The 25,439-nt window shown below is 49.6% G+C and overlaps 1 protein-coding gene across 4 annotated transcripts in view; it reads left to right on the forward strand.

Annotated features, from left to right (window-relative positions):
• SPEG (striated muscle enriched protein kinase) overlaps nt 1-25,439 on the forward strand; it is a 1,484,310-nt gene that overhangs the window by 644,353 nt on the left and 814,518 nt on the right. For all 4 annotated transcript variants that reach the window (XM_078679189.1, XM_078679190.1, XM_078679187.1 and 1 more), the window contains exon 9: nt 22,256-22,431. In XM_078679189.1, coding sequence (XP_078535315.1) covers nt 22,256-22,431 — 176 coding nt within the window. The remainder of the gene's footprint in view (nt 1-22,255; nt 22,432-25,439) is intronic.

Consider the following 25,439-nt stretch of genomic DNA (forward strand, 5'->3'; position numbering starts at 1 on the left):
CTGCGGTCTTGCCGTTGTCCAGCAGGGTCCTGATGTCGTCGGTGGCGGCGATGAGGGCAGTCTTGGTGCTGTGGTTGCTGCGGAACCCTGACTGGGAAGGGTCCAGGATTCTGTTTTCTTCGAGGTATCGGGTTAGCTGTATAGTGACGGTTTTCTCGATGACCTTGGCCAGGAACGGGAGCAGAGAGATGGGCCAGAAGTTCTTGAGGTCTCTAGGGTCTGCCTTAGGTTTTTTGAGTAGGGCGTTGATCTCGGCGTGTTTCCAGGTCTCTGGGAAGGTCGCGGTCTCGAGGGAGAGATTGATGACGTTGCACAGGTGGGGTGCGATGGAGCTGCTTGCTCTGTTGAAGACGTGGTGTGGAAATGGGTCTGACGGAGAGCCGAATTGGATTGTGCGCATGGTCTTTATGTTGTCATCGATGCTCACGCTAGGCCAGGCTAGCAGGGGGTCGTGGTCAATGGTGTGCGGCGGGTCTGTTGTGTTTCTATCTGTTGGGGCTGTCTGGGTGTTGAAGCTGTCGTGGATTTCTGCTATCTTGCGGTGGAAGAAGGTGGTGAGGGAGTCGCACAGGTCTTTCGACGGTGGGATGTCGTTGGTGTTGGAGCTGGGGTTGGAGAGTTTCTTCACGATGTTGAAGAGCTCCTTGCTATTGTGTGCGTTGTTGTCGAGGCGGTCTTTGAAGGAGGTCCTCTTGGGCGCCCTGATGAGGTGGTGGTGGTTGCGGATGGCGTCCTTGTGTGCTGCATGGCTGTCCGGAGTTTGTTCACCGTGCCATTTCTTCTCTAGTTTCCGGCAGGCTTGCTTGAAGGTTAGGAGTTCTGGGGTGAACCAGCTGGCCCTCTTGCTGGCGTCTCTGTGGGGGGGTTTCTTCAGCAGGATGAGGGTGTTAGGGCAGTCCTCGATCCAGTGTCTGAGGCTGTGGTCGCGTCGTTGGTGTTGGAGGGTTCGGTGGGTGGGCTGAGAGTGAGTTTTGCGTGTAGTTGGTCTTCTGTGATTTTGATCCAGCAGCGGTGAGGGATCTGTTGGGTGTGGTGGTGTGTGGTGGGTTTCTGGAAGGTGAAGTGGATGCAGCGGTGGTCGGTCCAGAGGTGTTCGGTGGTGTGGCTGACAGAGACGTGCGGGCTTGAGGAGAAGACGGGGTCAAGCGTGTGGCCGCAGGAGTGGGTGGGCGTTGCGACTAGTTGCTTCAGTCCGAGCTTGGCGAGGTTATCGATCAGGAGTTGTTGTCGTTGTTGTTCTCAAGGTGAAAGTTCAGGTCTCCGAGGAGGATGTAGTCGGTGGAGGTCAGGGCGTGCGTGCTGATCAAGTCGGCGATGGAGTCCCTGAACTGGGGGCGGGGTCCGGGGGGGGTCGGTAGACGAGGGTGCCTCACTGGGTGGAGTTAGGGTCGGTGTGGATCTGGAAATGCATGTGTTCGGCTGTGCTGAGGGCGGCGTCGGTGCTAGTCGAGACCCTGATGCTGTTCTTGTGGACGATGGCGATTCCTCCTCCGACTCCGTTGGTGCGGTCTCTTCGGGTGATCTTGTAGCCGTCTGGGATGGCTAGGGCGTTGTCGGGTGCGGAGGAGTCGTTAAACCAGGTCTCTGTCAGGAAGGCGACATCCGGGGATGTTGTGTCGAGCAGATCCCAGAGCTCAACGGTATGCTTGCGTGCAGAGTGGGTGTTCAGTAGTATGCATCGGAGGTGGTTAGGGACTTTCTTAGCGGGTGGTTCGTCGGTTCTGGCAGGTGAAGGGGCCGTGTGTGAGCTTCGGGGTGGCCTTTAAGCAGGTGTGGCTCCATCCGGAGTTGAGAGCGTGCAGAGTGCTGGCGTCGTAGTGGTAGCGGTCGTCGTTGCCGGTGCAGGGGCCAGGGGTTCTGGCGCTGGGTGCGGTCCAGGCACGGACGGGCGCAGATGGGCTTGCCTTAGGCGCTGCCAGCGGCGCGGCCGGTATATATGGGGAGGGAGGAGCAGCTGGGAGGAGGGAGGGAGAAGCAGGCGGGAGGCTGGGGCAGCGAATGGGCAGTGGGCAGTCTTGGGGGGCGGGGCCGCAGGGGACGCAGCGGCGAGGCGGTGAGGGACAAGAAAGGAAATAGAAGGAAAAAGGGGCACAAAATCGAGGGAAAGACAAGTGGCACAGAAGGCAAAAGGGCACAAAAAACGAGTGGAACTGAAGGTAAAAAGGGCATAGAAACGAGGGAAAAACGAGTGGCACAGAGGGCAGAAGGGCACAAAAAAAGAGTGGAACACAGGGCAGAAGGGCACAAAAAACGAGTGGAACCGAAGGCAAAAGGGGCACAAAAACGAGGGAAAAACGAGTGGCACAGGAGGCAGACGAGCACAAAAAACGAGTGGAACAGAAGGCAAAAGGGGCACAAAAACGAGGGAAAAACGAGTGGCACAGAGGGCACAAAAAAACGAGTGGAACAGAGGGCAGAAGGGCACAAAAACGAGTAGAACAGAAGGCAAAGGGGGCACAAAAACGAGGGGAAAACAAGTGGCACAGAAGGCAGAGGGGCACAAAAAACGAGTGGAACAGAAGGCAAAAGGGGCACAAAAACGAAGGAAAACGAGTGGCACAGAAGGCAGACGAGCACAAAAAACGAGTGGAACAGAAGGCAAAGGGGGCACAAAAACGAGAGAAAAACGAGTGGCACAGAAGGCAACAAGGGCACAGAATTACGGGAAAAACGAGTGACACATAGGCAAAATACAGAATATGGAAATACAGGGGCAGCTAAGAACAGAAAGCGGAGGATGAACAAACCTACCTTCGGCGCACCACTGGCCACCAGGGATGAGGCGCAGGAGGTGGCCTGCGGGTGGTGGAGGGCCTCGAACTTCCTCAGCAGCGGCAGCTGGGGCAGGGAGACACACAAGCTGCTGTGCGGAGGGGGAGCGACAGACCTGGTGGGGATGTCCTACTAAATACCACAGGGTGTAGGGCAAATGGACCGACCAGGTAGACTAAATTACAGGGATACCCACCGATGTATGCAAATGTTAATTCTTGCGCCATAGACATAGAACGAGACACTTATCTGTACCCGATAAATTTCAATGTCTTCTGTGATGTCGTGAAACACTGATCGAATGTGTCATGTTTCTATTTGTTTGTATAAAATCAATAAAATTGTTTATAAAAAAAAAGTATTGGTAATGTAGTGTTAAACTCACATGCCTGTATCCACAAAGAGTCGGTGAAATCTTCATGAAAGCCAAGTAGATCAATATTCAGTGCATAGACATTGAACTTCAAGCCCACACCACTAACTATAAATGAACAGCCTTTTGTGTCCAACACGACCTTGGATTGGTCAGACCCAAGTCTGATCTGTGCCATTGTGTTAACATCACTGGCATGTGATCAATAAGATGAAAATATATGTGGCAACCCCACTGTTTACAAAATATCACGTGACCAAAATAGGCTTCAATAGACTGTCAACATTGCTTTTTTCTTTTGTTGGCTTTTCTAGAAAAAGTGTATGTATATATATATATTTTTTTAAACTTTGTTAATTGATTATGATCACAATAATACGTTACATGAATGAATGACACATTACATATTTTCATCAAGGTGTTACAGATAAAAACAGTAATCAAGAATTATTTATTACATATCTCCTACTAGTCTCTCTTGTCTTCGCATTTCCATTTCAGTAGTGGGTGACACACATAAAGTACCTCTATGTTCGTTCCACCGTGACCACTTCTTATCCCATTTTTTAGGGCACCCCGAGTTTTATAAACCTCTGTCTCTGCACCATACATCTATCCATTTCCTTGGCCCATAGGGAGACCCTTGGCGGGTGCCTATCCGCCCAACCCCTGACCACTTCTCTCTTAACCAATGTGTAACCCAGCGTTGTAAATTGCCTTTCAACTTCTGTCAGGTCAGCAGCGCCCCAGATGTTCAACAACCCCAGCAGTGGTGTAAGTGTTACATCCTTCTCTAGGGCTGTATGCATCTGCGACGCTGCTCCCTCCCAAATGTGGCGTACCATGGGGCAGGACCATAGTGTATGATAGAACGTGGCCTGTTGCCCACATCCCCAAACTCATCAGGTCTGGATCCCATCTTAGTCAGTACTAATCCTGTAATATATGATCGGTGGAGTATTCTAAGTTGGATTAGGCGAAATCTCTGGGTAATAGCTGCCTCACGCGGGGACATCAGTGCCGATTGTCAATCGTCATCTTCTATAGGGCCTACGTCATCCTGCCACTTCTCCCTAAGCCTCGAGAAGGCGTCTGGGAGGTTGTTACTCAGCTTCTCTTCCAGGGGATACTCATTAATAGTCATAAGCACTGAATAATCTCCGCCCATGAGCGGGAACACTGAAAAAAGAACTGGGTTCCCGCTCATGGGCGGAGATTATTCAGTGCTTATGACTTTAATGAGTATACCCCTGGAAGAGAACTATGATTACAGGTAAGTAACTAATCCTTCTCTTCCAGGGGATAGTCATTAATAGACATAAGCACTAAATAATCTCCGCCCATGAGCGGGAACCCAGTTCTTTTTCCCGGGTTCCCGCTCATGGGCGGAGATTATTCAGTGCTTATGACTTTAATGAGTATACCCCTGGAAGAGAACTAGGATTACAGGTAAGTAACTAATTCTTCTTGTAGGTTAGGGATATTGCCTTTGAGGCCAGAGGCCCGTCCAACAAATGATCTTCCAGGGGCGACGCTTCCGGTATATCTATAAAAGACGGGAAAGCCGCATACAGCGCATGTCTGATCTGTAGATATCTATATATTTCACTTTGTGCCATCTGATACTTCATCCGCAGTTCATTAAAAGTCAGTAAAGTCCCCTTTTTAATCAGGTCCCCCTCTTTTGATAGCCCAATTAGGTCCCATTTGTCGAATCCAGGCTGATAGCCTAGTCTCCCCAGCCGCTGAGCGAACCATAACGGCGTGGCCAATGAGAGATTTCGTGCCTATCCCATTCGAGAGGTAACCAGGCGCCAAATTTCAAGTGTGTGTTTGGTCGGTTCAAAGAATTTAACCTTGTTTTTCCTGTCTGTCGTGTACAGAGCCCCCAGATATCCAGACCGTTCAGTTTGGTATCTGTCGAGGGAATATGCTGGGTCATCTGGGGGATGATACAGCCAGCGGTTGACAGTCACCAGCTGCGCCGCCCTATAATACCTCTGTAGATCCGGGAGGGCGATGCCCCCGTCGTACCAGCTTCTTGTCAATTTTTGTTTTGCGATTCTGGGGGCCTTACCGCCCCATAACAGTATGGTTAACTCACTCTCGATAGCTCTAAAATACGAGTCTGGGACTTTGTGGGGGCAATTTTGTAAGACATAGAGAAAACGCGGAAGGGCCAGCATTTTGAAAAGTGCCGCCCTCCCCACCAGCGTCAAGGGCAGGGTCCTCCAGTGTTTCACATCTGCCCCCAGCCTGGCAAGAGGTGGGGCTAAATTCAAGTCGTAAAAGCAGGTTGGGTCTGAGGCGATAAAAATCCCCAGATATCGAAATCCTTCCATTACTATCGTTATCACGCATCGGTGCGGGAGCCGCGGTACGTCTCCTTTCAGTATGAACAGAACTGATTTGTGCCAATTAATTGTGTATCCTGAGTATTTACCAAAATTTGTGAATATATCCAGGACCACATTTATAGATCTATAGGGGGAGGCCAGATAGAGCAGGATATCGTCCCCATAGAGCGATATGCGGTCCTCCACATCATCTGCCCAGCATAGGCCACGAACCATCACATCCCCCCGCACCCAGGCTGCGAGTGGCTCCAGTACCAGGGCAAAGACCAGTGGGGACAGTGGGCATCCCTGTCTCGTTCCTCTACGAAGTTCAAATGTCCGGGAGGTAAAGCCATTAACCCTCACTTGGCCCAGCACCCCAGTATAGAGGAGCCTGACCCAGGCCACATATTTGGGGCCAAGCCCGGTCCTCCGTAGCACCTCAAATAAATATGGCCATTCTATGGAGTCAAGCGCCATTGATGCGTCAAGGGACAGTATGGCTGCGTCTTCTTCAATATATGGACTCCGGGCCATCACATTGTGCACTCTCCGGAGGTTGAGGGCTGTGTTGCGCCCTGGCATAAAGCCCGATTGGTATATTTTCATTTTTAAAGTGATTTGGGATCCTGCACGTGGGTGGAACTATTTACTGCTTATGATTTTAATTGAAATTGTATTAAGTAGAAGTTGGATTAAAGGTAGGCAACTTTACCATTCCTTACCCTGAGATCTCACTCCCATCATCACATACATACACGCCTCTCACACTTCTTGGAGCCTTTTGCACATTGGCTGCCAGAAGGACATTTATGTTTTTACATTTGCAGATCATTGACATTCAGGCAATACAACCTGCCTGTAGCACCACAAACAAGAGTCACCGTCCCTCTCAAGGGGACCCCTTTCAGCCTTCCTCCCTTTGTGAGTACTGGCAACTAGTCCTTGTTCTTCCACTCAACAAATGTGAGTCTTTGAAAGATCCCATGATGAAGTGTTCCTCTAGCACTAATTATAAAGCGTTTCTACCTTTTAAAGGTTCATAAGAACCCTTATGTTTGCCCTTTTTGCAATATATCATGGAAACGGAAATTGCAAATGGAGGCGGGGTTTGTAGTTTGAATGCCATTATAGTTATTACAGTTAAAAATATAGGGTGCACCAGTGAACATTGCTGTTGTAATTTAACAGTTTAAGAACCTCACCTTGATATTGGGGATATCGGATAAAGCACATTTATTTATTTATTTTTAAGATTTGTAAAGCGCGACGTATACCCGTAGGTGTCTTGGCGCTATAGCTCAACTTATTGTCTCAGTAGGAACAGTGTCGAAATCCAAAAAGTAGCGAAGTAGAGAGGAAGATTACTGGTCAAACAACCAAGTCTTCAACAGTTTTCTGAATTGAAACAGTGAAGGGGTAGATCTAATCACCAGCGGAAGGGTATTCCAAAGTCTGGCTGCAGTGTTCGTAAAACATCTGTCTCCCCAGGTAACAGTCCTTGTCCGTGGCACCACTAATTGGTGTGAGTTTATGGATCTTAATTGTCTGGTAGGGCGATAGAGAATGAGCTTCTGTTTGAGAAACTCCGGCCCAAGACGATGAAGAGCTTTGAAGGTAAGGCATAAAGTTTTAAATCTGATCCGATTTTTGACCGTTAACCAATGATAAATCCTGATTACTTGCTTAATCGGTTTGAATTTGGGGGTCCCAGATAGCAGTCTTGCCGCTGCATTCTGGATCAGTTGTAATTTGGCAACCACCCGAGATTGAGCATTTGCAAATAAGCCATTACAGTAATCCAGGGATGAAAGTACCAATGAACTCACCACCGTTTTCCCAGCACTTTCTGGAAGAAATGGTATAATTTTCCTTAAAAGTCTGAGTTTATGGAATGCTGAGGACGCTGTCTGATTGGCATGATTAACAAAATTCAATTTTTCATCAAAGATTACCCCCAGATTCCTGACCTTCAGAACGGGGGTTGGTAAAGCTCCGAGTGATGGGGTCCACCAGACTGATGACCACATAGGTGACAATTTCCCGAAAATAATCACCTCGGTCTTCTATGAATTGAGCCTTAAGCAATTACTGGCCATCCACTCCTTGATTGCCAACATGCCTTCTTGAAACCGAGCCGCCACCTTTTCTCCATCATTATTGATGGCTAGCACCAACTGGGTGTCATCGGCATATGTGGTAAGGCTCATCCGGTAGTTTTTAATAACCCTAGCTAAGTCCGACACATAGATGTTGAAAAGTGTCGGACTTAGGGATGAGCCTTGAGGAACCCCACAGGGTAAAGCCAAATCAGCCGATTTAAAAGGTCCCAGTGCTACGGCCTGAGTTCTACCCGACAGAAAGGAGGCAAGCAAGGCCCTGGCCCTAGAATGGATGCCCAACTCTCCGACACGGTCAATCAAGATGGAGTGATTGACCGTGTCGAAGGCCGCAGACAAATCCAACAGGACCAGTACCGCCGTACCCCCCTGGTCTCTGATAGTTCTGATATCATCAGCGGCTTTAATAAGCGCGGTCTCGGTCCCGTGCATTTTCCGAAACCCAAACTGAGAGTCGTCGAGTAATGTATTTTGTTCAATATACTCTGACAGTTGATCATTCATTACTCTCTCAGCCACTTTGGCTAAAAAAGGCAAGCTGTCAATGGGTCTATAATTTTTCAGCATGTTCATATCTAGACCGGGCTTTTTAAGAAGTGGTTTTAATAGCGTGTTCTTTAGACCGTCCGGGAAGACCCCTGATTTAAACATCCCGTTACAGACTTGCGTAATGACTTCACTAATCAAATCAATGACTGGGGAAAGATCTTAGGAGGACAGGGGTCTAGGGCTGAGCCCGTTTTTATGCTGAATTTGGATTAGAACAGACTAAAGATGCCACTGATGGAGACTTTGGGTTAGATTTCTCATCTCTGTCAAAGACGTGGGATGAGGTTTTAAAAGTTTGGTACCCTGCATCTAACAATAAAGGGAATATTTACCCAAGGCTAATACTTGATGAGCAGTTAAAACCATTAATGACAAATTAAAATGATTTATCATTTAGCAACTACCTGAGAAATGTAGGGAAATTATCCTGGCTTTAAATGGGTAAGGAATGGAAAAATGAAAACCTTAAGAGAAGAGAAACCTACTAAAAGTTCACCCAGAAGTAATACTGAAATAGGATCTGCTTGCCCTCTGTTTATTTGTTTCATGACTTAGTCTAAAGTTTTCGAGCTATGAGCATATGACCTGGTTCTTTTCGTCTGGACGTGCCTACTGTGGCTCAGCCATACTTCCTGCTGCTGAAGCCTCATCATCTTGGGTGTCGCTGACCAGCTGCCAGACATCAAAGACGTCTAGCACAGTTGGCTTCCTGAAAGCACAACCCCTTACCCACGTCATATCAGACTGCTGTAGAAGGTGCTGTGCTTGCTCCTTATGTAACAAAAGTGGTCTCAGTGGAACCAGGCCAAGCATGACATGGAAAAAGAGAATCTTTCGTTGATCTTCTGGAGACAGGAGTAAGCTGGATTCAAGAACCGCCCAGACAGGTCTGGCGAGAAGTGTAAGACATCTAATGGCCACTGCTTACATGAGCTGTAGCACCAGGCTCTGTGGGGTGGATTTTACAGCTAGGTATCTTTCGGAGGCATGTGAGGTATGAGGACTTCTCCAGTATTAGGGGTGTCTTTCATAGATTCACATGCCTGAATCATTCCCCGTCGTCGGAGTGGGAGTCCCACGGTATATAAAAAAGCAATAATATGCTATAAATACATAGTAAATACCAATAAAAAACAAACCAGGAAGTAAAGTAGCCAAAGCTACAGTAGAAAAAACTTCCACATTAGTGACTATCCCTGTCATTTTGTATAGCCCAAACTGCAGCCAATCGGGCGACAGCACCCACTAGAAGGTTCCCCCCAGAGGCTCAGGCTGTCAGATTTTTTACCGCACGTCGTGTGCAGGGAGTCTCCCTGAGCTCTGCTCAGTTTCTTTATTTATTTCATATATATTTTAACTTTTGTGATGTTTTTCTCACATGAAGTCTATTTGTTGACCCTGTGTCACTGGTGGAAAGCTGAGACCGTTTCAGGTTATCTTCACGAATACATGGATCATTTTGACTGCCTGTCGCTGACATGGTAGGATAAGAAGGGGATGTTCTTGTGATTTGGCTACCCCCTTCTGATGTGGGAGGATTTTCTTTATTTATATGGCGCCTTTATGTTGCACTGATGTTTTTGGCTTCACTTCTCCAAGCTGAGGTTGCTTCAAAGAAGGGTCATTGACCTACTCTGAGTCTGCCTCCCACATCTACGCCCACGAGATTTTCTCTCAGGCGTTTAGACTCGTTCTGTGCACTTTTCTTCTGAGAACGTGCCAGATTGTTGACAAGACGCTCTTGGTATTCTACGACGGCAATCTCTGCCGTCACTGGTGCTCTACGGTGTCACAGGGCTACAGGATCCTGTTGACAGTGCCCTCTTATCCACTGGTTGTAAGTCGCAGGGAGCTGCGCAGCCGACAAAGAGCTTCGTCGACCAACAGCCTTATAACCAAGTGCAAATTTACCTCGTCTATGATGAGCCTCGTCGACGACGAGTTTCGCCGCGTCGACGACAAGCCACGTCGATGGTGATGGTGGCGTCGTCGACGGAAAGCATCGTCGTCGACGAAGGGGCTTCGTCGACGACAAGCCACGTCAATGGTGATGGTGGCGTCGTCGACGGGAAGCATCGTCGACGACGAGGGGGCCTCGTCGACGACGAGGGAGCTCCGTCGACGGAGCTCCGTCGACGGCGACCGCGTTGATGGTGAGCCTCGTCGACGGTGAGCCCGTCGACGGTGAGCCTCGTCGAAGGTGAAGAGTGTCTCTCGCCAACGCTGGAAAGCAACCGTCGACGGTGAGGAGCCTCGTCGACGGTGGGGTACCTCGTCGACGGGACAGGGTGTACCTCGTCGACGCTGAAGAGCAATCATCGACGGTGAGGAGCCTCGTCAATGGGGAGGTGCCTCGTCGACGGTGAAAAGTCTCGTCGGCGTTCGAGAGCCTATTCAGCTGACAGAGTTAACTGAAAGCTTTGACGACGGTTGGCTCAATACCAGTGGGCCACTGACAGTGGCCCTTTTCTGACATGTGATCCATCGGCAGTTGGCCATTGGCAGTGGGCCCGGCATCTCTAGGCTGTCACCAGTGGGCCTATACACAGTGCAGTTGGGGCCATTAACAGTGGGCACATCGGCAGTTGGCACGCAGGCTTTAGGTCCGTAAACAGTTGGCCCATTGACGACAGTTCAGCTTAGTCACTAGCAGGCTCGTCGACGACATTCTAAGTCGACAAGATACTCGATTCATCAATCATCCTCCGTGATGGTGAGTTTTATTGTGGAATGTTGGCCAAGTTAAGGGTCAGTTTCGTTGACGACAAAAAGTACGTCTACGGAGGGTTTATAGACTGACAGCGTCAGCGGTCACCTCCATAGTAGTTTAAGTCTGAAACAATTTTCCTATGCGGACACTGAGGGTCATTTTCTTTTGTTGACCTCTCTGATGCTGGACCCAGTCCATGGTCAGGTTCGTCGACGCTTGATCCAGTTGGGCTTATGTACAGTGTTCCTTTAGCCTACTTATTAGTCGTAGCCTCCTTTCAGCAAGATCCTCCGGATGGAGTGATGTCTTTTTACTCGACGCCATATTTTCTTAGAATGGCTTAAGACTTAACCAGACTCTTAGCCTTGGTTTCTTTGGGGATGCCATGTCCTGTCCTTTGACGAGATCTTGCATGAATCTTTATTATTCTATCCTCCGGCGGATGTTGACGGATTTACCCTCCTCATGTAAGGAACGGTGCCGCGCTTTCGTCAAGCCCTTGTCACCAGGATAGAGACGGAAGGTTTTTTTCTCTTTAAATATTGTATTGGCAGAGATTTTGAGCTCTGCTTAAGCCAAAAGCTCGGCGCTGGTGTCTCTCTGGCAATCTTTTAGCTCTCTAGACAGGATCAATTTTGACATAGGGGCACAGAATGTGCGTATCCTTCAATACCCCTAAACTGACGCTTCTAGAATTTTTAACAAAAAGGATGGAAAAAGATAATCATCAACAAGACACCGTGCAGTGCACATTACATCTCCAAGTTTTGCAGTATTGTGTTGCGGAGTTGGGGTTGGAAGAACCCTTGGTTCCTCGCCCACAAGTTCAAACTGAGATAATGGCCGTACCTTTTTTATAGGTGTTACTTCTGGGCCATCAAATTGACCAGACAATACCGCGCCTTCGATTCTCTACAGTACGGGTTTCAACCCTTTCGGGGTGCCCGAGGACAGTTTTCACATTTTAATCCAAGAAGTTCCACCCAGTATCTGGTATGCAACTGTATGATTCGACTCTAAATCGTATACAGGAAGTCGTTTTTTCCAAGAAACTACGACTTACTTTAAAGCCCATCATTACTCCATTCCAAGCGGGATAAGGGTGGAATATCTCTGGGATTTAATTTGGTCACCAATGCCATTTATCTGTGGGGAATTCTAATTGTGATGTCAAAAGAGCATGCTCTAGAATTTGGCAATTTCCTTTCTGCTACGCCTTCAGGGTGACCGCATTCACCTCATTTGCGCGAGTCATTCACAAATTGACTTATGGATACATCAGGGACCGTCGGAGTGGTTCTGAATCTAATAAGGTGTTCAATCAATCAATCAATCAATGACATTTATATAGCGCGCTACATACCCGTAGGGTCTCAAGGCGCTGGGGGAGGGGGGGTGCCGCTACTGCTCGAACAGCCAGGTCTTCAGCTTCTTCCTGAAGGAGAGGTGGTCTCGGGTCAGGCGCAGGTCGGTCGGGAGGGAGTTCCAGGTCTTGGCGGCCAGGTAGGAGAAGGACCTTCCTCCTGTAGTCGCTCTTCGGATGCGGGGGACGGCGGCGAGGGCGTGGTTGGCTGATCGGAGGTGGCGTTTGGGAGCGTAGAAGTTGATCCGGCTGTTGAGGTAGCTCGGGCCTTGGTCGTGTAGGGCTTTGTGTGCGTGGGCGAGGAGGCGGAAGGTGATTCTTTTGTTGACGGGGAGCCAGTGAAGGTCTCTCAGATGTCCGGAGATGTGGCTGGTTCGTGGGATGTCGAGGATGAGTCTGGCTGAGGCGTTCTGGATCCGCTGGAGTCTCTTCTGGAGCTTGGCGGTGGTACCGGCGTAGAGGGCGTTGCCGTAGTCCAGTCGGCTGGTGACGAGGGCCTGGGTGACGGTCTTCCTGGTCTCGGTGGGGATCCACCAGAAGATCTTCCGTAGCATGCGTAGGATGTTGAAGCAAGCCGAGGAGACGTTGTTGGCTTGTCTGGTCATGGATAGGGAGGAGTCCAGGATGAAGCCCAGGTTGCGTGCATGGTCTGTCGGTTTGGGTGCGGTGCCCAGGGCGGGAGGCCACCAGGAGTCGTCCCAGGCGGAGGGTGAAGAGCCCAGGATGAGGACCTCCGTCTTGTCAGAGTTCAGTTTCAGGCGGCTGGTCGTCATCCACTCGGCTACTTCTTTCATCCCTTCGTGCAGGTTGGCTCTGGCGGCGGCGGGGTCGTTGGTCAGGGAGAGGATCAGCTGGGTGTCGTCGGCGTAGGAGATTATGCTGAGGTTGTGTTGGCGTGCGATGGCCGCGAGGGGGCTCATGTAGACGTTGAAGAGGGTGGGGCTCAGCGAGGATCCTTGAGGGACGCCGCAGATGACTTCGGAGGCCTCTGACTTGTACGGTGGTAGGCGGACTCTCTGTGTTCTGCCGTCGAGGAAGGAGATGATCCATTCCAGCGCCTTGTCCTGGATTCCGACGTTGCTGAGGCGCTGTACTAGGGTGCGGTGGCAGACAGTGTCTAATGCCGCGGAGAGGTCTAGGAGGATGAGGGCCGCTGTTTCTCCGTTGTCCATCAGGGCTCGGAGGTCATCGGTGGCGGCGAGGAGGGCGGTCTCGGTGCTGTGATTGGCTCGGAAGCCGGACTGTGAGGGGTCGAGGGATCCATTCGTCTCGAGGAAGGCGGCCATCTGCTTGTTGACGGTCTTCTCGATGACTTTGGCGGGAAACGGGAGGAGCGAGATGGGCCGGTAATTCTTGAGTTCGGTGGGGTCCGCTGTGGGTTTCTTGAGTAGAGCGCTGAGTTCGGCGTGCTTCCAGCTCTCAGGGAAGGTGGCGGTGTCGAAGGATGTGTTGATGATGTCTCGCAGGTGGGGTGCGATGACGGCGTCGGCCTTGTTGAAGACGTGGTGAGGGCAGGGGTCGGTCGGTGATCCGGAGTGGATGGAGTTCATCGTACGGATGGTGTCTTCGGTGCTGATCGGGGTCCAGGCGTGGAGGGTGGTGGTGGGGGGTGGTTGTTCGGTCTTGGTGTGCGTTGGTTGGTTGTTGAAGCTGTTGTGTATGTCCGTGATTTTGTTGTGGAAGTATGAAGCGAGGGAGTTGCAGAGGTCTTGCGATGGGGTGATGTCGTTGTTTCCTGCGCTGGGGTTGGATAGCTCTTTCACGATGTTGAAGAGTTCCTTGCAGTTGTGTGCGTTGTTGTCCAGCCGGTCCTTGAATGCAGTTTTCTTGGCGGCGCGGATCAGCTGGTGGTGCTTCCGGGTGGCCAGCTTGAAGGTGGTCCTGTTGTCCGGTGTAGGATCCCTTCTCCAGACTTTCTCGAGGGCTCGGCAGTTCTTCTTGGAGCTCTTGAGTTCGTCGGTGAACCACGGGGCTTTCTTGCTGCCGGGTCTGCTGGGCGGGGTCCTCATCGGGGCGAGCTCGTCCGCGCAGGTGCTGATCCACTTCGTGAGGTTGTCGGCGGCCTGGCTGGGGTTCGCTGAGCTGGCAGGAGGGTGCTGGCTCAGGGAGGTGGCGAGCTGGTCTGCTGTGATCTTGTTCCAGCTTCTGCGGGCGGCCTGTTGCTGGTGGTGGTGGGTCGTCGTTCTCTTGAAGGTGAAGTGGACGCAGCTGTGGTCTGTCCATTGCAGCTCTGTGGCGTGGCTGAAGTCGATGTCTGTGCTGGAGGAGAAGACTGCGTCGAGTGTGTGTCCGGCGAGGTGGGTGGTGGTGGACACCAGCTGCTTGAGTCCAAGATTGGCGAGGTTGTCGAGCAGGGTGCTGGTGTTGCGGTCGTTGTTGTTCTCCAGATGGAAGTTGAGGTCCCCCAGGAGGATGTAGTCGGCGGAGGGGAGGGCATGCGGGCTGACGAAGTCGGCGATGTCCTCGCTGAATTGTGTGCGTGGTCCCGGGGGTCGGTAGATGAGGGTGCCTCTGAGGGTGGTGTTCGGGTCGGTGTGGATCTGGAAATGCAGGTGTTCGGCGGTGGTCAGGGTGTTGTCGGTGCTGGTCGTGAGACGGATGGTGTTCCTGTGGATGATGGCGATGCCTCCTCCCATCTGGTTGGCGTTGCGGTCCCTGCGGACGATCTTGTAGCCCTCTGGGATGGCGATGGCGATGTCGGGAGCTGAAGAGGCGTTCATCCAGGTCTCCGTGAGGAAGGCAACGTCAGGTGCTGTGGCGTCTAGGAGGTTCCAGAGTTCGACGGCGTGCCTGTGGACGGAGCGGGTGTTGAGCAGGATGCACTTGAGGTGGGTGCTGCTGGAGGTCGACTTGGCGTGTGCTGGTGCGAGGCAGGTCCGGATGCAGGTGAATTTGCAGGCGTGGCAACAGAAAGGTCCGTGGGTGCGTCGTGGTGTGGCTTGGTGGCAATCTGGGAGTCGGCCGGTGTTGAGTGCGATGAGGGTGGCGGCGGAGTACGTCAGGCGGGTCGGTCGGGTTCTTCGTGGGCCAGGGGTCCTGGCCCTGGGCGCGGTCCAGGCGCGGACGGGCGCAGACGGGCTTACCTTTGGCGCGCCTTCGGCGCACAATCGGCGCACCCGCTGCGCGTGACCGCTGCGCGTTCGCACGGTCGCCATATAAGGCGAAGTGCGCGGGTGGGCGGAGCAGCTGGGAGGCGGGAGCGGGGAGGGTACAGAAGAGAAAGGGGCGGGGCAAATGGCGGTGGCGGGAAGCGGGGAGGGAGAGCGGCGAGGTAGGCGGGGAAACAGGAAGGAACCGAGTAAACACTTAATTACAGTACAACAGGCCCAGATGGGGGGGGAAACAAAACGAGAGAACAGGAGGAAGAAACGTTTAGCACAGCACAAAAATACCTAGAAAAATACAAGCACAAATGACGGACAGCACAAAAATACCAAGAAAAATACAAGCACAAGTGACGGGTAAAACAGAGGAGAAAAAACACAAGGGGAGAAGCAAGGCGGCGGCGAGGCCGGCGGCGAGGCAGTAAGGCACAGCAAAGGGGCACACGCAGCAGCTGGTGGCCGTGCGGCGCGGGGGTGTCCCACAAGTGGGTCACACTCACCTGCGTCGCACGGTCGCCATATAAGGCCAAGTGCGCGGGTGGGCGGAGCAGCTGGGAGGCGGGAGCGGAGAGGGTACAGAAGAGAAAGGGGCGGGGCAAATGGCGGTGGCGGGAAGCGGGGAGGGAGAGCGGCGAGGGAGGCGGGGAAACAGGAAGGAACCGAGTAAACACTTAATTACAGTACAACAGGCCCAGATGGGGGGGAAACAAAACGAGAGAACAGGAGGAAGAAACGTTTAGCACAGCACAAAAATACCTAGAAAAATACAAGCACAAATGACGGACAGCACAAAAATACCAAGAAAAATACAAGCACAAGTGACGGGTAAAACAGAGGAGAAAAAACACAAGGGGAGAAGCAAGGCGGCCGCGAGGCCGGCGGCGAGGCAGTAAGGCACAGCAAAGGGGCACACGCAGCAGCTGGTGGCCGTGCGGCGCGGGGGTGTCCCACAAGTGGGTCACACTCACCTGCGTCGCACGGTCGCCATATAAGGCCAAGTGCGCGGGTGGGCGGAGCAGCTGGGAGGCGGGAGCGGGGAGGGTACAGAAGAGAAAGGGGCGGGGCAAATGGCAGTGGCGGGAAGCGGGGAGGGAGAGCGGCGAGGTAGGCGGGGAAACAGGAAGGAACCAAGTAAACACTTAATTACAGTACAACAGGCCCAGATGGGGGGGAAACAAAACGAGAGAACAGGAGGAAGAAACGTTTAGCACAGCACAAAAATACCTAGAAAAATACAAGCACAAATGACGGACAGCACAAAAATACCAAGAAAAATACAAGCACAAGTGACGGGTAAAACAGAGGAGAAAAAACACAAGGGGAGAACCAAGGCGGCCGCGAGGCCGGCGGCGAGGCAGTAAGGCACAGCAAAGGGGCACACGCAGCAGCTGGTGGCCGTGCGGCGCGGGGGTGTCCCACAAGTGGGTCACACTCACCTGCGTCGCACGGTCGCCATATAAGGCCAAGTGCGCGGGTGGGCGGAGCAGCTGGGAGGCGGGAGCGGGGAGGGTACAGAAGAGAAAGGGGCGGGGCAAATGGCGGTGGCGGGAAGCGGGGAGGGAGAGCGGCGAGGTAGGCGGGGAAACAGGAAGGAACCGAGTAAACACTTAATTACAGTACAACAGGCCCAGATGGGGGGGGAAACAAAACGAGAGAACAGGAGGAAGAAACGTTTAGCACAGCACAAAAATACCTAGAAAAATACAAGCACAAATGACGGACAGCACAAAAATACCAAGAAAAATGCAAGCACAAGTGACGGGTAAAACAGAGGAGAAAAAACACAAGGGGAGAAGCAAGGCGGCCGCGAGGCCGGCGGCGAGGCAGTAAGGCACAGCAAAGGGGCACACGCAGCAGCTGGTGGCCGTGCGGCGCGGGGGTGTCCCACAAGTGGGTCACACTCACCTGCGTCGCACGGTCGCCATATAAGGCCAAGTGCGCGGGTGGGCGGAGCAGCTGGGAGGCGGGAGCGGGGAGGGTACAGAAGAGAAAGGGGCGGGGCAAGTGGCGGGAAGCGGGGAGGGAGAGCGGCGAGGTAGGCGGGGAAACGGGAAGGAACCGAGTAAACACTTAATTACAGTACAACAGGCCCAGATGGGGGGGGAAACAAAACGAGAGAACAGGAGGAAGAAACGTTTAGCACAGCACAAAAATACCTAGAAAAATACAAGCACAAATGACGGACAGCACAAAAATACCAAGAAAAATACAAGCACAAGTGACGGGTAAAACAGAGGAGAAAAAACACAAGGGGAGAAGCAAGGCGGCCGCGAGGCCGGCGGCGAGGCAGTAAGGCACAGCAAAGGGGCACACGCAGCAGCTGGTGGCCGTGCGGCGCGGGGGTGTCCCACAAGTGTTAGGTTTTTTCTCTCAGATCCTCATCAACTAGCTGGTCAGAAATGTAGCGCCGGATTTTTCTCATCTCTGCGAAAAAAAAATTTCAATGATTGTACCTCAAGAAGGTTTTTCAAATGTTACTGCCAGAGGACCTGACAGGTGCACTCGACCTCCAGAGTGTCAAGATTCAGGTGCCAATCCTTCCACAGTACGGGACGTGGCTGATCTATACTCTAAGTTATAATCATTTTCTATCACAGGCCTATCTTTTTAGGACTCTCGGTCCACTCCACGTGATTCTTACCTAGATTCTGGCAGCCTATCTGTGTCTGCAATACATACGCATTCATCATTTCTGAGACAAGTTTATTTACGAAGGATCACTCTTCTTAATAAGCAATCCAGTACATCTAGACTTTACAGTCACTGTTTCAATGCCTGGTATTTATCAATATACCATGTCAAGTCCTAATTATTCCTAGTTACGACACAGGATTTTCTAGGAACAACAATCAATGCAAATTCAGCAAGGGTGTTTGTCTCTTGCGAATGAGAAGCCTGCAGCTCTTTCTTGCTGTTTCTTTTACGTACATTAGTCTATTTCATTAGATTCTCCAAATTTCAACTGGCCATGACCTCCACCGGCTTCCTGTGGGTGTCCTTCTGCACAGGATAAAGCTGCTAAAGCAACTGCATAAGCAGTGGTTTCAGGTCTCTGATTCATTTGAAGATCTCATTACAATCACTCCTCGATGCGAGAGGTTTTTTCTTGGGTGAATCCAAGACAGAATTTGTACACAAGGTGTGTTTTTTCCCTCAAAAAGGTATCAAGTTGCACAATCACCATAGACGCATCCCTCAGGAATTGGGGAGCACTATTTTAGGGGCTGAAGGTCTACGGGAAATGGAGCCCTCATATGGGGCTTGGTACATCATTCTGCTGAGCTAATAGCCATCTTCCTTGGCCTCCAATTTTGTTGCGCAATAATTTCAAGGAGACAACTGTATTGTGGCGCATAGACAATACAACTGGTGTGCACTATGTCACTAAACACAAAGGGCTAGATCAGCTTTGTTGCCTCAGGAAGCCGGTGATCTATGTGCATGAGCGATACAACACACACAACTTTCTGGCGATTCCATGTTCCTGGTACAAGAAACAGTCTGGCAGGCACTCTCAGCAGGACGACAATTTCCACTCTCGAGTGAGTTTTCTTCTACGGACTGTGGATTCAAATTTCGGCAGAGGGGTGCATCCAGATCTGGTCTTTTCGCGACCAAGAAGAACAGCACATACTGGTGCATTTCAAGTTGGCATCCCCACAAGGATTTACAGGGAAATGCGTTTCTCGTCCAACTGATCTCAATCTAATTCCATTTTCCACCGATACCTTTGGGTCTCAAGGTTCTCCGGAAGAACAAGATAGAGTGGTGTCGAGGGTTCCTCTTTACCCCTGATGGCTTCGCCAAGTCTGGTTTACTGAGTTTCTCTTTTTTACAGTCGGAGTGCGAATCAATTCAGACGTGTCCACCTCCGGATCTATTTTTCTTCCAGAGCGGCCAGGTTTATCACCCGGAACAGCCATCTTTGAGATCAGTGGCCTAGCCCCTGATTACCTTTGGTTCGCCTATCTAAACATCCCTGTGGTTTGCAAGGGAGTGTTAGCCATAACAGGGACAAGGTCTCAAATGCAAATGTTTTTGCGGTATCTGATATTGTTCGGCTAGACTTCATCCTTTTACTCTTAAAACAGAAAGGTTCTTCCAGTTTGCTTTCATTTAGCTGGCAAGTTCAGGATTGCCTCATGCAACTCTACTAGTTCCTTAACTGGCAGCAGATCCAGATGCCGACGAGATGGGATCACATCTTTTTAGTCCTTACAAAATATATAAATCAATCCTTCAAAGGAATTTTCAGAATGTTTTTTCTCCGTCAGTTCGTCCATTACCATCGAGACATCTCAATGTGGTAATAGGGCAGTTCATGTGCTATCCTTTACACCTATCCTCAGTGATGATCTAAGATGACTTAGAAAGGTGTCATTTTCTTTTTATTGGCTTTGACAGTCCTTTATTAGAGTCAGTTAGGTTCAGGTCTTTTCGATTCTCTAGCCTTTTCATACAGTTCACTATAATTCTGTGGTGGTTCGAGTTACTCCGGAATTCATACTTACCGTGCCTCCGGAATTTCTTTCGGATCGAGCCTGTAAATTTAAAGGCATCTTTTCCTCCACCACTATCAACAAAAGGGTTTTTACATACACTTGATAATAGGAAAAGTTTCAAATGTTCTATTTACAAGGGATAGTTCGGTTTTCGCAGATCTGATCAATTTATTATTATTAACTAGGGTACGATTAGTTCAAACCCAACGGGGTCTGGGCGAACAGTTGCGTTATTGATCTTTTGCTCCGATCGATATTTTGCCATGCAGTTGAACAGCTTTGCTAGCAGCCCCTAGAGCGCACTCTACCAGGGCAATATCTTCCTCAACTGCTCTGTTTGCTGGAGTTCTTCTCCAGCACTTCGGCAGAGCGGCAACCTAGGTTAGCAGCCTTGCTTTCACCAATCACTACTGTTGGCTGCAGCCAGTAAGACCGATGTTTCCATGGGTCAAGCAGTTCTATGTACTCTTTTCAGCTAAGGTGAGCCTCTGTTCCCACCTCCTTTTTTCCTGCAGTCAGACGCTTCTGATACCGTTTTCAGAGTGAACGTTCTTCACTAGATGCATTTTATCATGCTTCAAGCTATGTTAATGCATTTTATATATTTCATGATAATGTGCACAGTTTGACAAGCTGGGTTACTATGACGTCTGCCTAGCAAGGATATTTACTGCTATCTACTCTGATTCAGGCATGTGAATCTATGAAAGACACCCCTAATACTGGAGAAGAACAATAGTTACTTACCTGTAATCTGTGGTTCTCCAGTATTGGTGTCTTTCATAGATTCACATGCACCCGCCCACCTCCCCTTCAGAGGCTCTTAGGATTCTTTGGTTTACTATCACTCCGTGCGACAAAATCTGACAGCCTGAGCCTCTGGGGGGAACCTTCTAGTGGGTGCTGTCGCCCGATTGGCTGCAGTTTGGGCTATACAAAATGACAGGGATAGTCACTAATGTGGAAGTTTTTTCTACTGTAGCTTTGGCTATTTTACTTCCTGGTTTGTTTTTTATTGGTATTTACTATGTATTTATAGCATATTATTGCTTTTTTATATACCGTGGGACTCCCACTCCGACGACGGGGAATGATTCAGGCATGTGAATCTATGAAAGACACCAATACTGGAGAACCACAGATTACAGGTAAGTAACTATTGTTCTTTGGTTTGAGGTCATCACCAAGTGCACTTTAGTTTACCTTTGAAACACTGCTGCAAAGTACTCTGGAGGGAGAGAACAGACCAGAGAAGAAAAATAGAATAGGCCTGCCTGCTTTTTGCTGGAAGAATTTACATCATTCTTGTAGAGGACTGTGGAGAGACTGTATCCAGCTTTACCTCCCCCAGGAAAACTGTTCCAGGTGCTATGGAAGATCGACTCCTGGTGCCCATAAGGATAAAGAGTACCTGGTCCGATTCCTGTCGCTGTCATTTATTTTCCTTCCAAAAACATACTTTTTCTTTGTATCCCCAGGCTCGCGTTATAATATGTCCTTTTGTCTATTTTGTACATTAAACAAGTAGACTTATTGTTTCTACTATTCTGTCCTAAAGCACGAACCTTTTTTAGCCAGTTCACCGTGCCACAATCAAACGCATGACGTTTTACCCCAAAATGCAAACTATTCAAAACCACAAATAGGATTAATTAATAGAAAGGCTTTAGGGTTAGGGCAAGTAATGTAAGGAAGTAAAGTGAGCTAAAAACCCAACTTGCAGTTACTGACAACGATTCCTAAGTACCGGTTTGCAACACATTTGCAAGTGTAACAATCCGTGGTTGCTACAATGCTCTCAGAATCTCCCTGACTGCCTACAGAGACCTGAAGTCTTCTGGAGAAATAGTAGTAATTGCATGTAGCATACACAAGTAATTGTATCTAGCGGCCATTTCAATTCAATGGGGCTGATAGCTGAAGTCACCAGCTCATCAGAATTATGAATTCTATAGTAATTCTTCTGAAAGCAGCTGGAGTCTCTGGATGAAAGACTGGGGGGGAAAATAATTCATTGCTGAGGGAATTTGGACCCAAATCCCCTGATACTATCTCATTTCTAAGGGGCCCTCGTGATCCCACTTGTGAGTGTCCAGTAAAAATTCCTTCATGGAGCCACCAGACCTCCTGGTATTAGTAAGTCTCGTAGTGACATTTTTAGGGAATCTGTGATTCGTTTTTTGAAATATATGCTACTCCAAAACTGCCATTTTCTAAAATTATTTTACATGTTGTGAAAGTCCTCATGGATCCCGCACAAGGCACTGATTCCCATGATGGAAACAGCATCACAGTAGTTTTTTCTCCTTCCCAACAATCCCATAGAACACTTGAATAATAAATACAACATGATTGCTTTGTTTTCCACTGTTGGGCCTTCCTTTCTCATCCTTGTCTTCTCTTCTTGGTATTTCTATCTTTCCTAGGTTGAAGAACCGACAGCCTATAAAGTATGATTCAAGGCGTCATGTGATCGAGGAAGCCAGCGGGGCGTATACTCTCTGTATTAAGGCGGCAGAGAGGACAGACACTGGATTCTACACATGCAAAGCAATCAATGAATATGGCACAAAACAGTGTGAGGCCAAGCTAGATGTGCGAGGTAAGCATTACTGAGCTAGGCCTGATACGTGGGATAAACATCTCTCTCTAAACCTGATAGGATGTATGAGGTAATAGGGTCATCAGAGTCGGGTGAACCTGAGGTAAGTAGCACTGTGTTTTTGAGGTGAGATGTGAACTTGTGTGTGTGTGTTACTTTTTGAGGTTATCAGATTAGCAGTCCTGAAGAGCCAAAGTGTGAGGGACGCCGCTCTCTTCTACATCTGAGTTCTGGGATTAGTTGTCCTCAGCTAGACATAAGGAATGTTTTAAGGTGTACCAGGATAGAGACTTCAGATGTGAGGCAACTAGCTCAGAGCTGCTGTGTCCTAAGTCTGTCATGCAAGGTAACAAGGTAATCAGGTCTGACGTTGATATGACAAAAACAGCTATGAGTCAAGACAAAGGTGTAAGCTAGTAATCTTGAAGATCGGAAATTGTTGTTAAGTTGTTTTGAGATTGGCATGAGGTGCAAATTAAACAGATTTGCACTAACCCTGAGGAGCAGGTCTGATATTGGCCTACTGAGAGATACACACCTGCTCTAACCCTTACATTTGATGCACGGTGCAAGCTGATTGTTCCTAGCAAACCTTCAAAGTAACCCTGAATTATGCTGATGGGTGAGGTGCTAGTCGTGAGACAGGCATTAGTGGCAAACAGTTCTGAGCTGAAGTGTGATGAAAATGTCCTAAGCTTAGCTTAAATGTGAGGTGTACAGTCCTAAACTAAGCCTGAGATTGAACTGCATTGCAAGGTAAGCAATCCTGAAGTTGGTGTCATAAACAAGTCAGACCTTGGCCTCAGCTGGAAGGTAAAAAGTCAAGAGGTAGATTGATGTTTGAGGTTAGTGTCCTGATCTAGCCCTTGTGCACAAGATGGCAATGGCGAGATATGTCTGATGCATGCAGAGAAAAGACCCTGAGATCATCTTGGTGTCTAAGATAATTAGGCCTCAAGTTACATATTTTATAACTGGTAGGTAGTACTGTATTAAAATCAAAGATAAGAAGAACATGGAGTGGTTGTAATACGAGATTAAATATGCTTGAGATATGAAGAAAGTTCACCAAGCTAGGACTGTGCACTAAAGTATGTTTTTTTGGTATTGGCATGAGATCTGGGTAAGCAACAAGAGTTATGTTTGGGACCTGTCTGAATAGCCGTGGGCTTAGCTTGAAGAAAAGGGCACACATCCCTGAGTTTGGCTTGATGTACAAGGAAGCATCCAGGATGTAGACCTGAGGGTAACTGAACTAAGCAGATGTAATCTAGATAGAGATCGTTGGAGATGAGAGGCGAGGAAGACTTGAAGTGTGAAGCAAGCATTACTACAGATAGAAAGACATCTAAGAGGTGGAGTATATGCTAGAGGTAGCTATTATGTATGTGGGATTGACCGGACGTAGAACTAGCTGTTAATCAGCTTGAATGGGGGGTTCTGTGGGAAATCAGTCAATAAAGTGCAGTGATGGTGCTGGGATGCCTTAGTTTATTGACCTCTAGTAATGCCCATAAATATTGCCATTCCAGAGAACTACAAATGTATTCATCTGAATTGCATAGGGAAAGTAGGCGGTGGAATTGCCATTGCCTTCAAAAACCATCTCAACATATCCTGGGTCTCCACTATGATAGATGAGAACCTAGAAATAGGTATTTTTAAGGTTTCCAAATCCCCTACGGAAAGTTGGCTTGGAGCGCTAGTCTACCGTCCTCCTGGCCCAAAAACATACTTCGTAGATACCTTAATAGACTACATAGCCATCCATGTCCTTGCATCAAACAAATTCTTGATGTTGGGTGATTTTAATCTTCACTGTGAGGCTCACACTACTCAAGAGATTACTAATTTTCTCGGTGACCTAGAACAGTTACGACTTACACAACCTCCTCCCTCCCTGCCCCCCTGCCAGTGGATTTAAAACTACCCACTCCCGAACATGGCAGAGTGCCTCCCCCACCCTAAAATGCTAGAAATGCACGGGGTGATCAACTCCCTTCCCCCTGCACATATTACAACTAATTTGCGTTGTTAGCCATCCACTGATCGTGATGATCAATCCCAGTCAGATCACATCATTTAAACCCATCAGTTCCAAACCTCGTACCAGGTCCCCTCTTAGCAAGTCTTGTATCCGATGGGTATATCCGCCCCTCACCCTAACCCCCCTACTTGCGCTTTCCGTTGGGCGTCGACTCTCCATCGAGAAGGTCAAGGGTCTTCATTCCTGCACCTTCGGCAGACCTTCTGCTCCTGCCGGACCATCCTTTGCCGCTTCTACCCGGAAACCCCTGCGTTGGTTATCCCTTTCAGCACGTTCCCGTCTCTGGCTTCCCACCGTGCTCCATCCTTCCACCCAGTCCCAAACTGCCTCAGGAGAGTCAAAAAACCATGATCTACCATCCGATTCCACCCTTATTTCTCGCAGGAAAGAGCATCGCATATTTCACCTCTCGGTCTCGCAGTTCTCTCTTTACCGCCTGGAAGCTACGGCGCTGGGCCTGGGCCTTGGCCGTGAGATCAGGAAAGAAGGCCACCTCGTAGTTGTCTATTTTCAGTGGGGAAGTAGACCGCGCAGTTTGCAGGATAATGTCTCTATCCCGGTAATTGAACACTCGAGCAATGATGGGCCTCGGGGGTGCCCCGGGTTTTGGTCTACCTCCTGGTACTCTATGGGCTCTTTCAATAGAGAAGTAGCTGGACAAAGTCTTGGGCTGTAGGTGCTTCGTAATGAGATCTTCTACATATAGGTCGGCTCCCAGCCCCTCCGTTTTTTCCGGAACCCCTAAGATGCGGATGTTATTGCGGAAGGCCCGGCCTTCATATTCATCGAGTTGTTGTGCCACCCGCTCTTGCTTCTTCTGCATTTCGAGCATCTGTGTCTGAAGTTCTGATGTGTCAGTCTGTAGGGCATTGGTGACTACCTTAAGCTCTTTGACTTTCTCGTCCATCTTTCGGAAGTCCGCCCTGATGAGAGAGACCTCCACCGTAACCGAGTCCACCGA

This window comes from Lissotriton helveticus, chromosome 3_1 (genome assembly GCF_964261635.1).
Source record: "Lissotriton helveticus chromosome 3_1, aLisHel1.1, whole genome shotgun sequence".
Taxonomy (NCBI): Eukaryota; Metazoa; Chordata; class Amphibia; order Caudata; family Salamandridae; genus Lissotriton; species Lissotriton helveticus.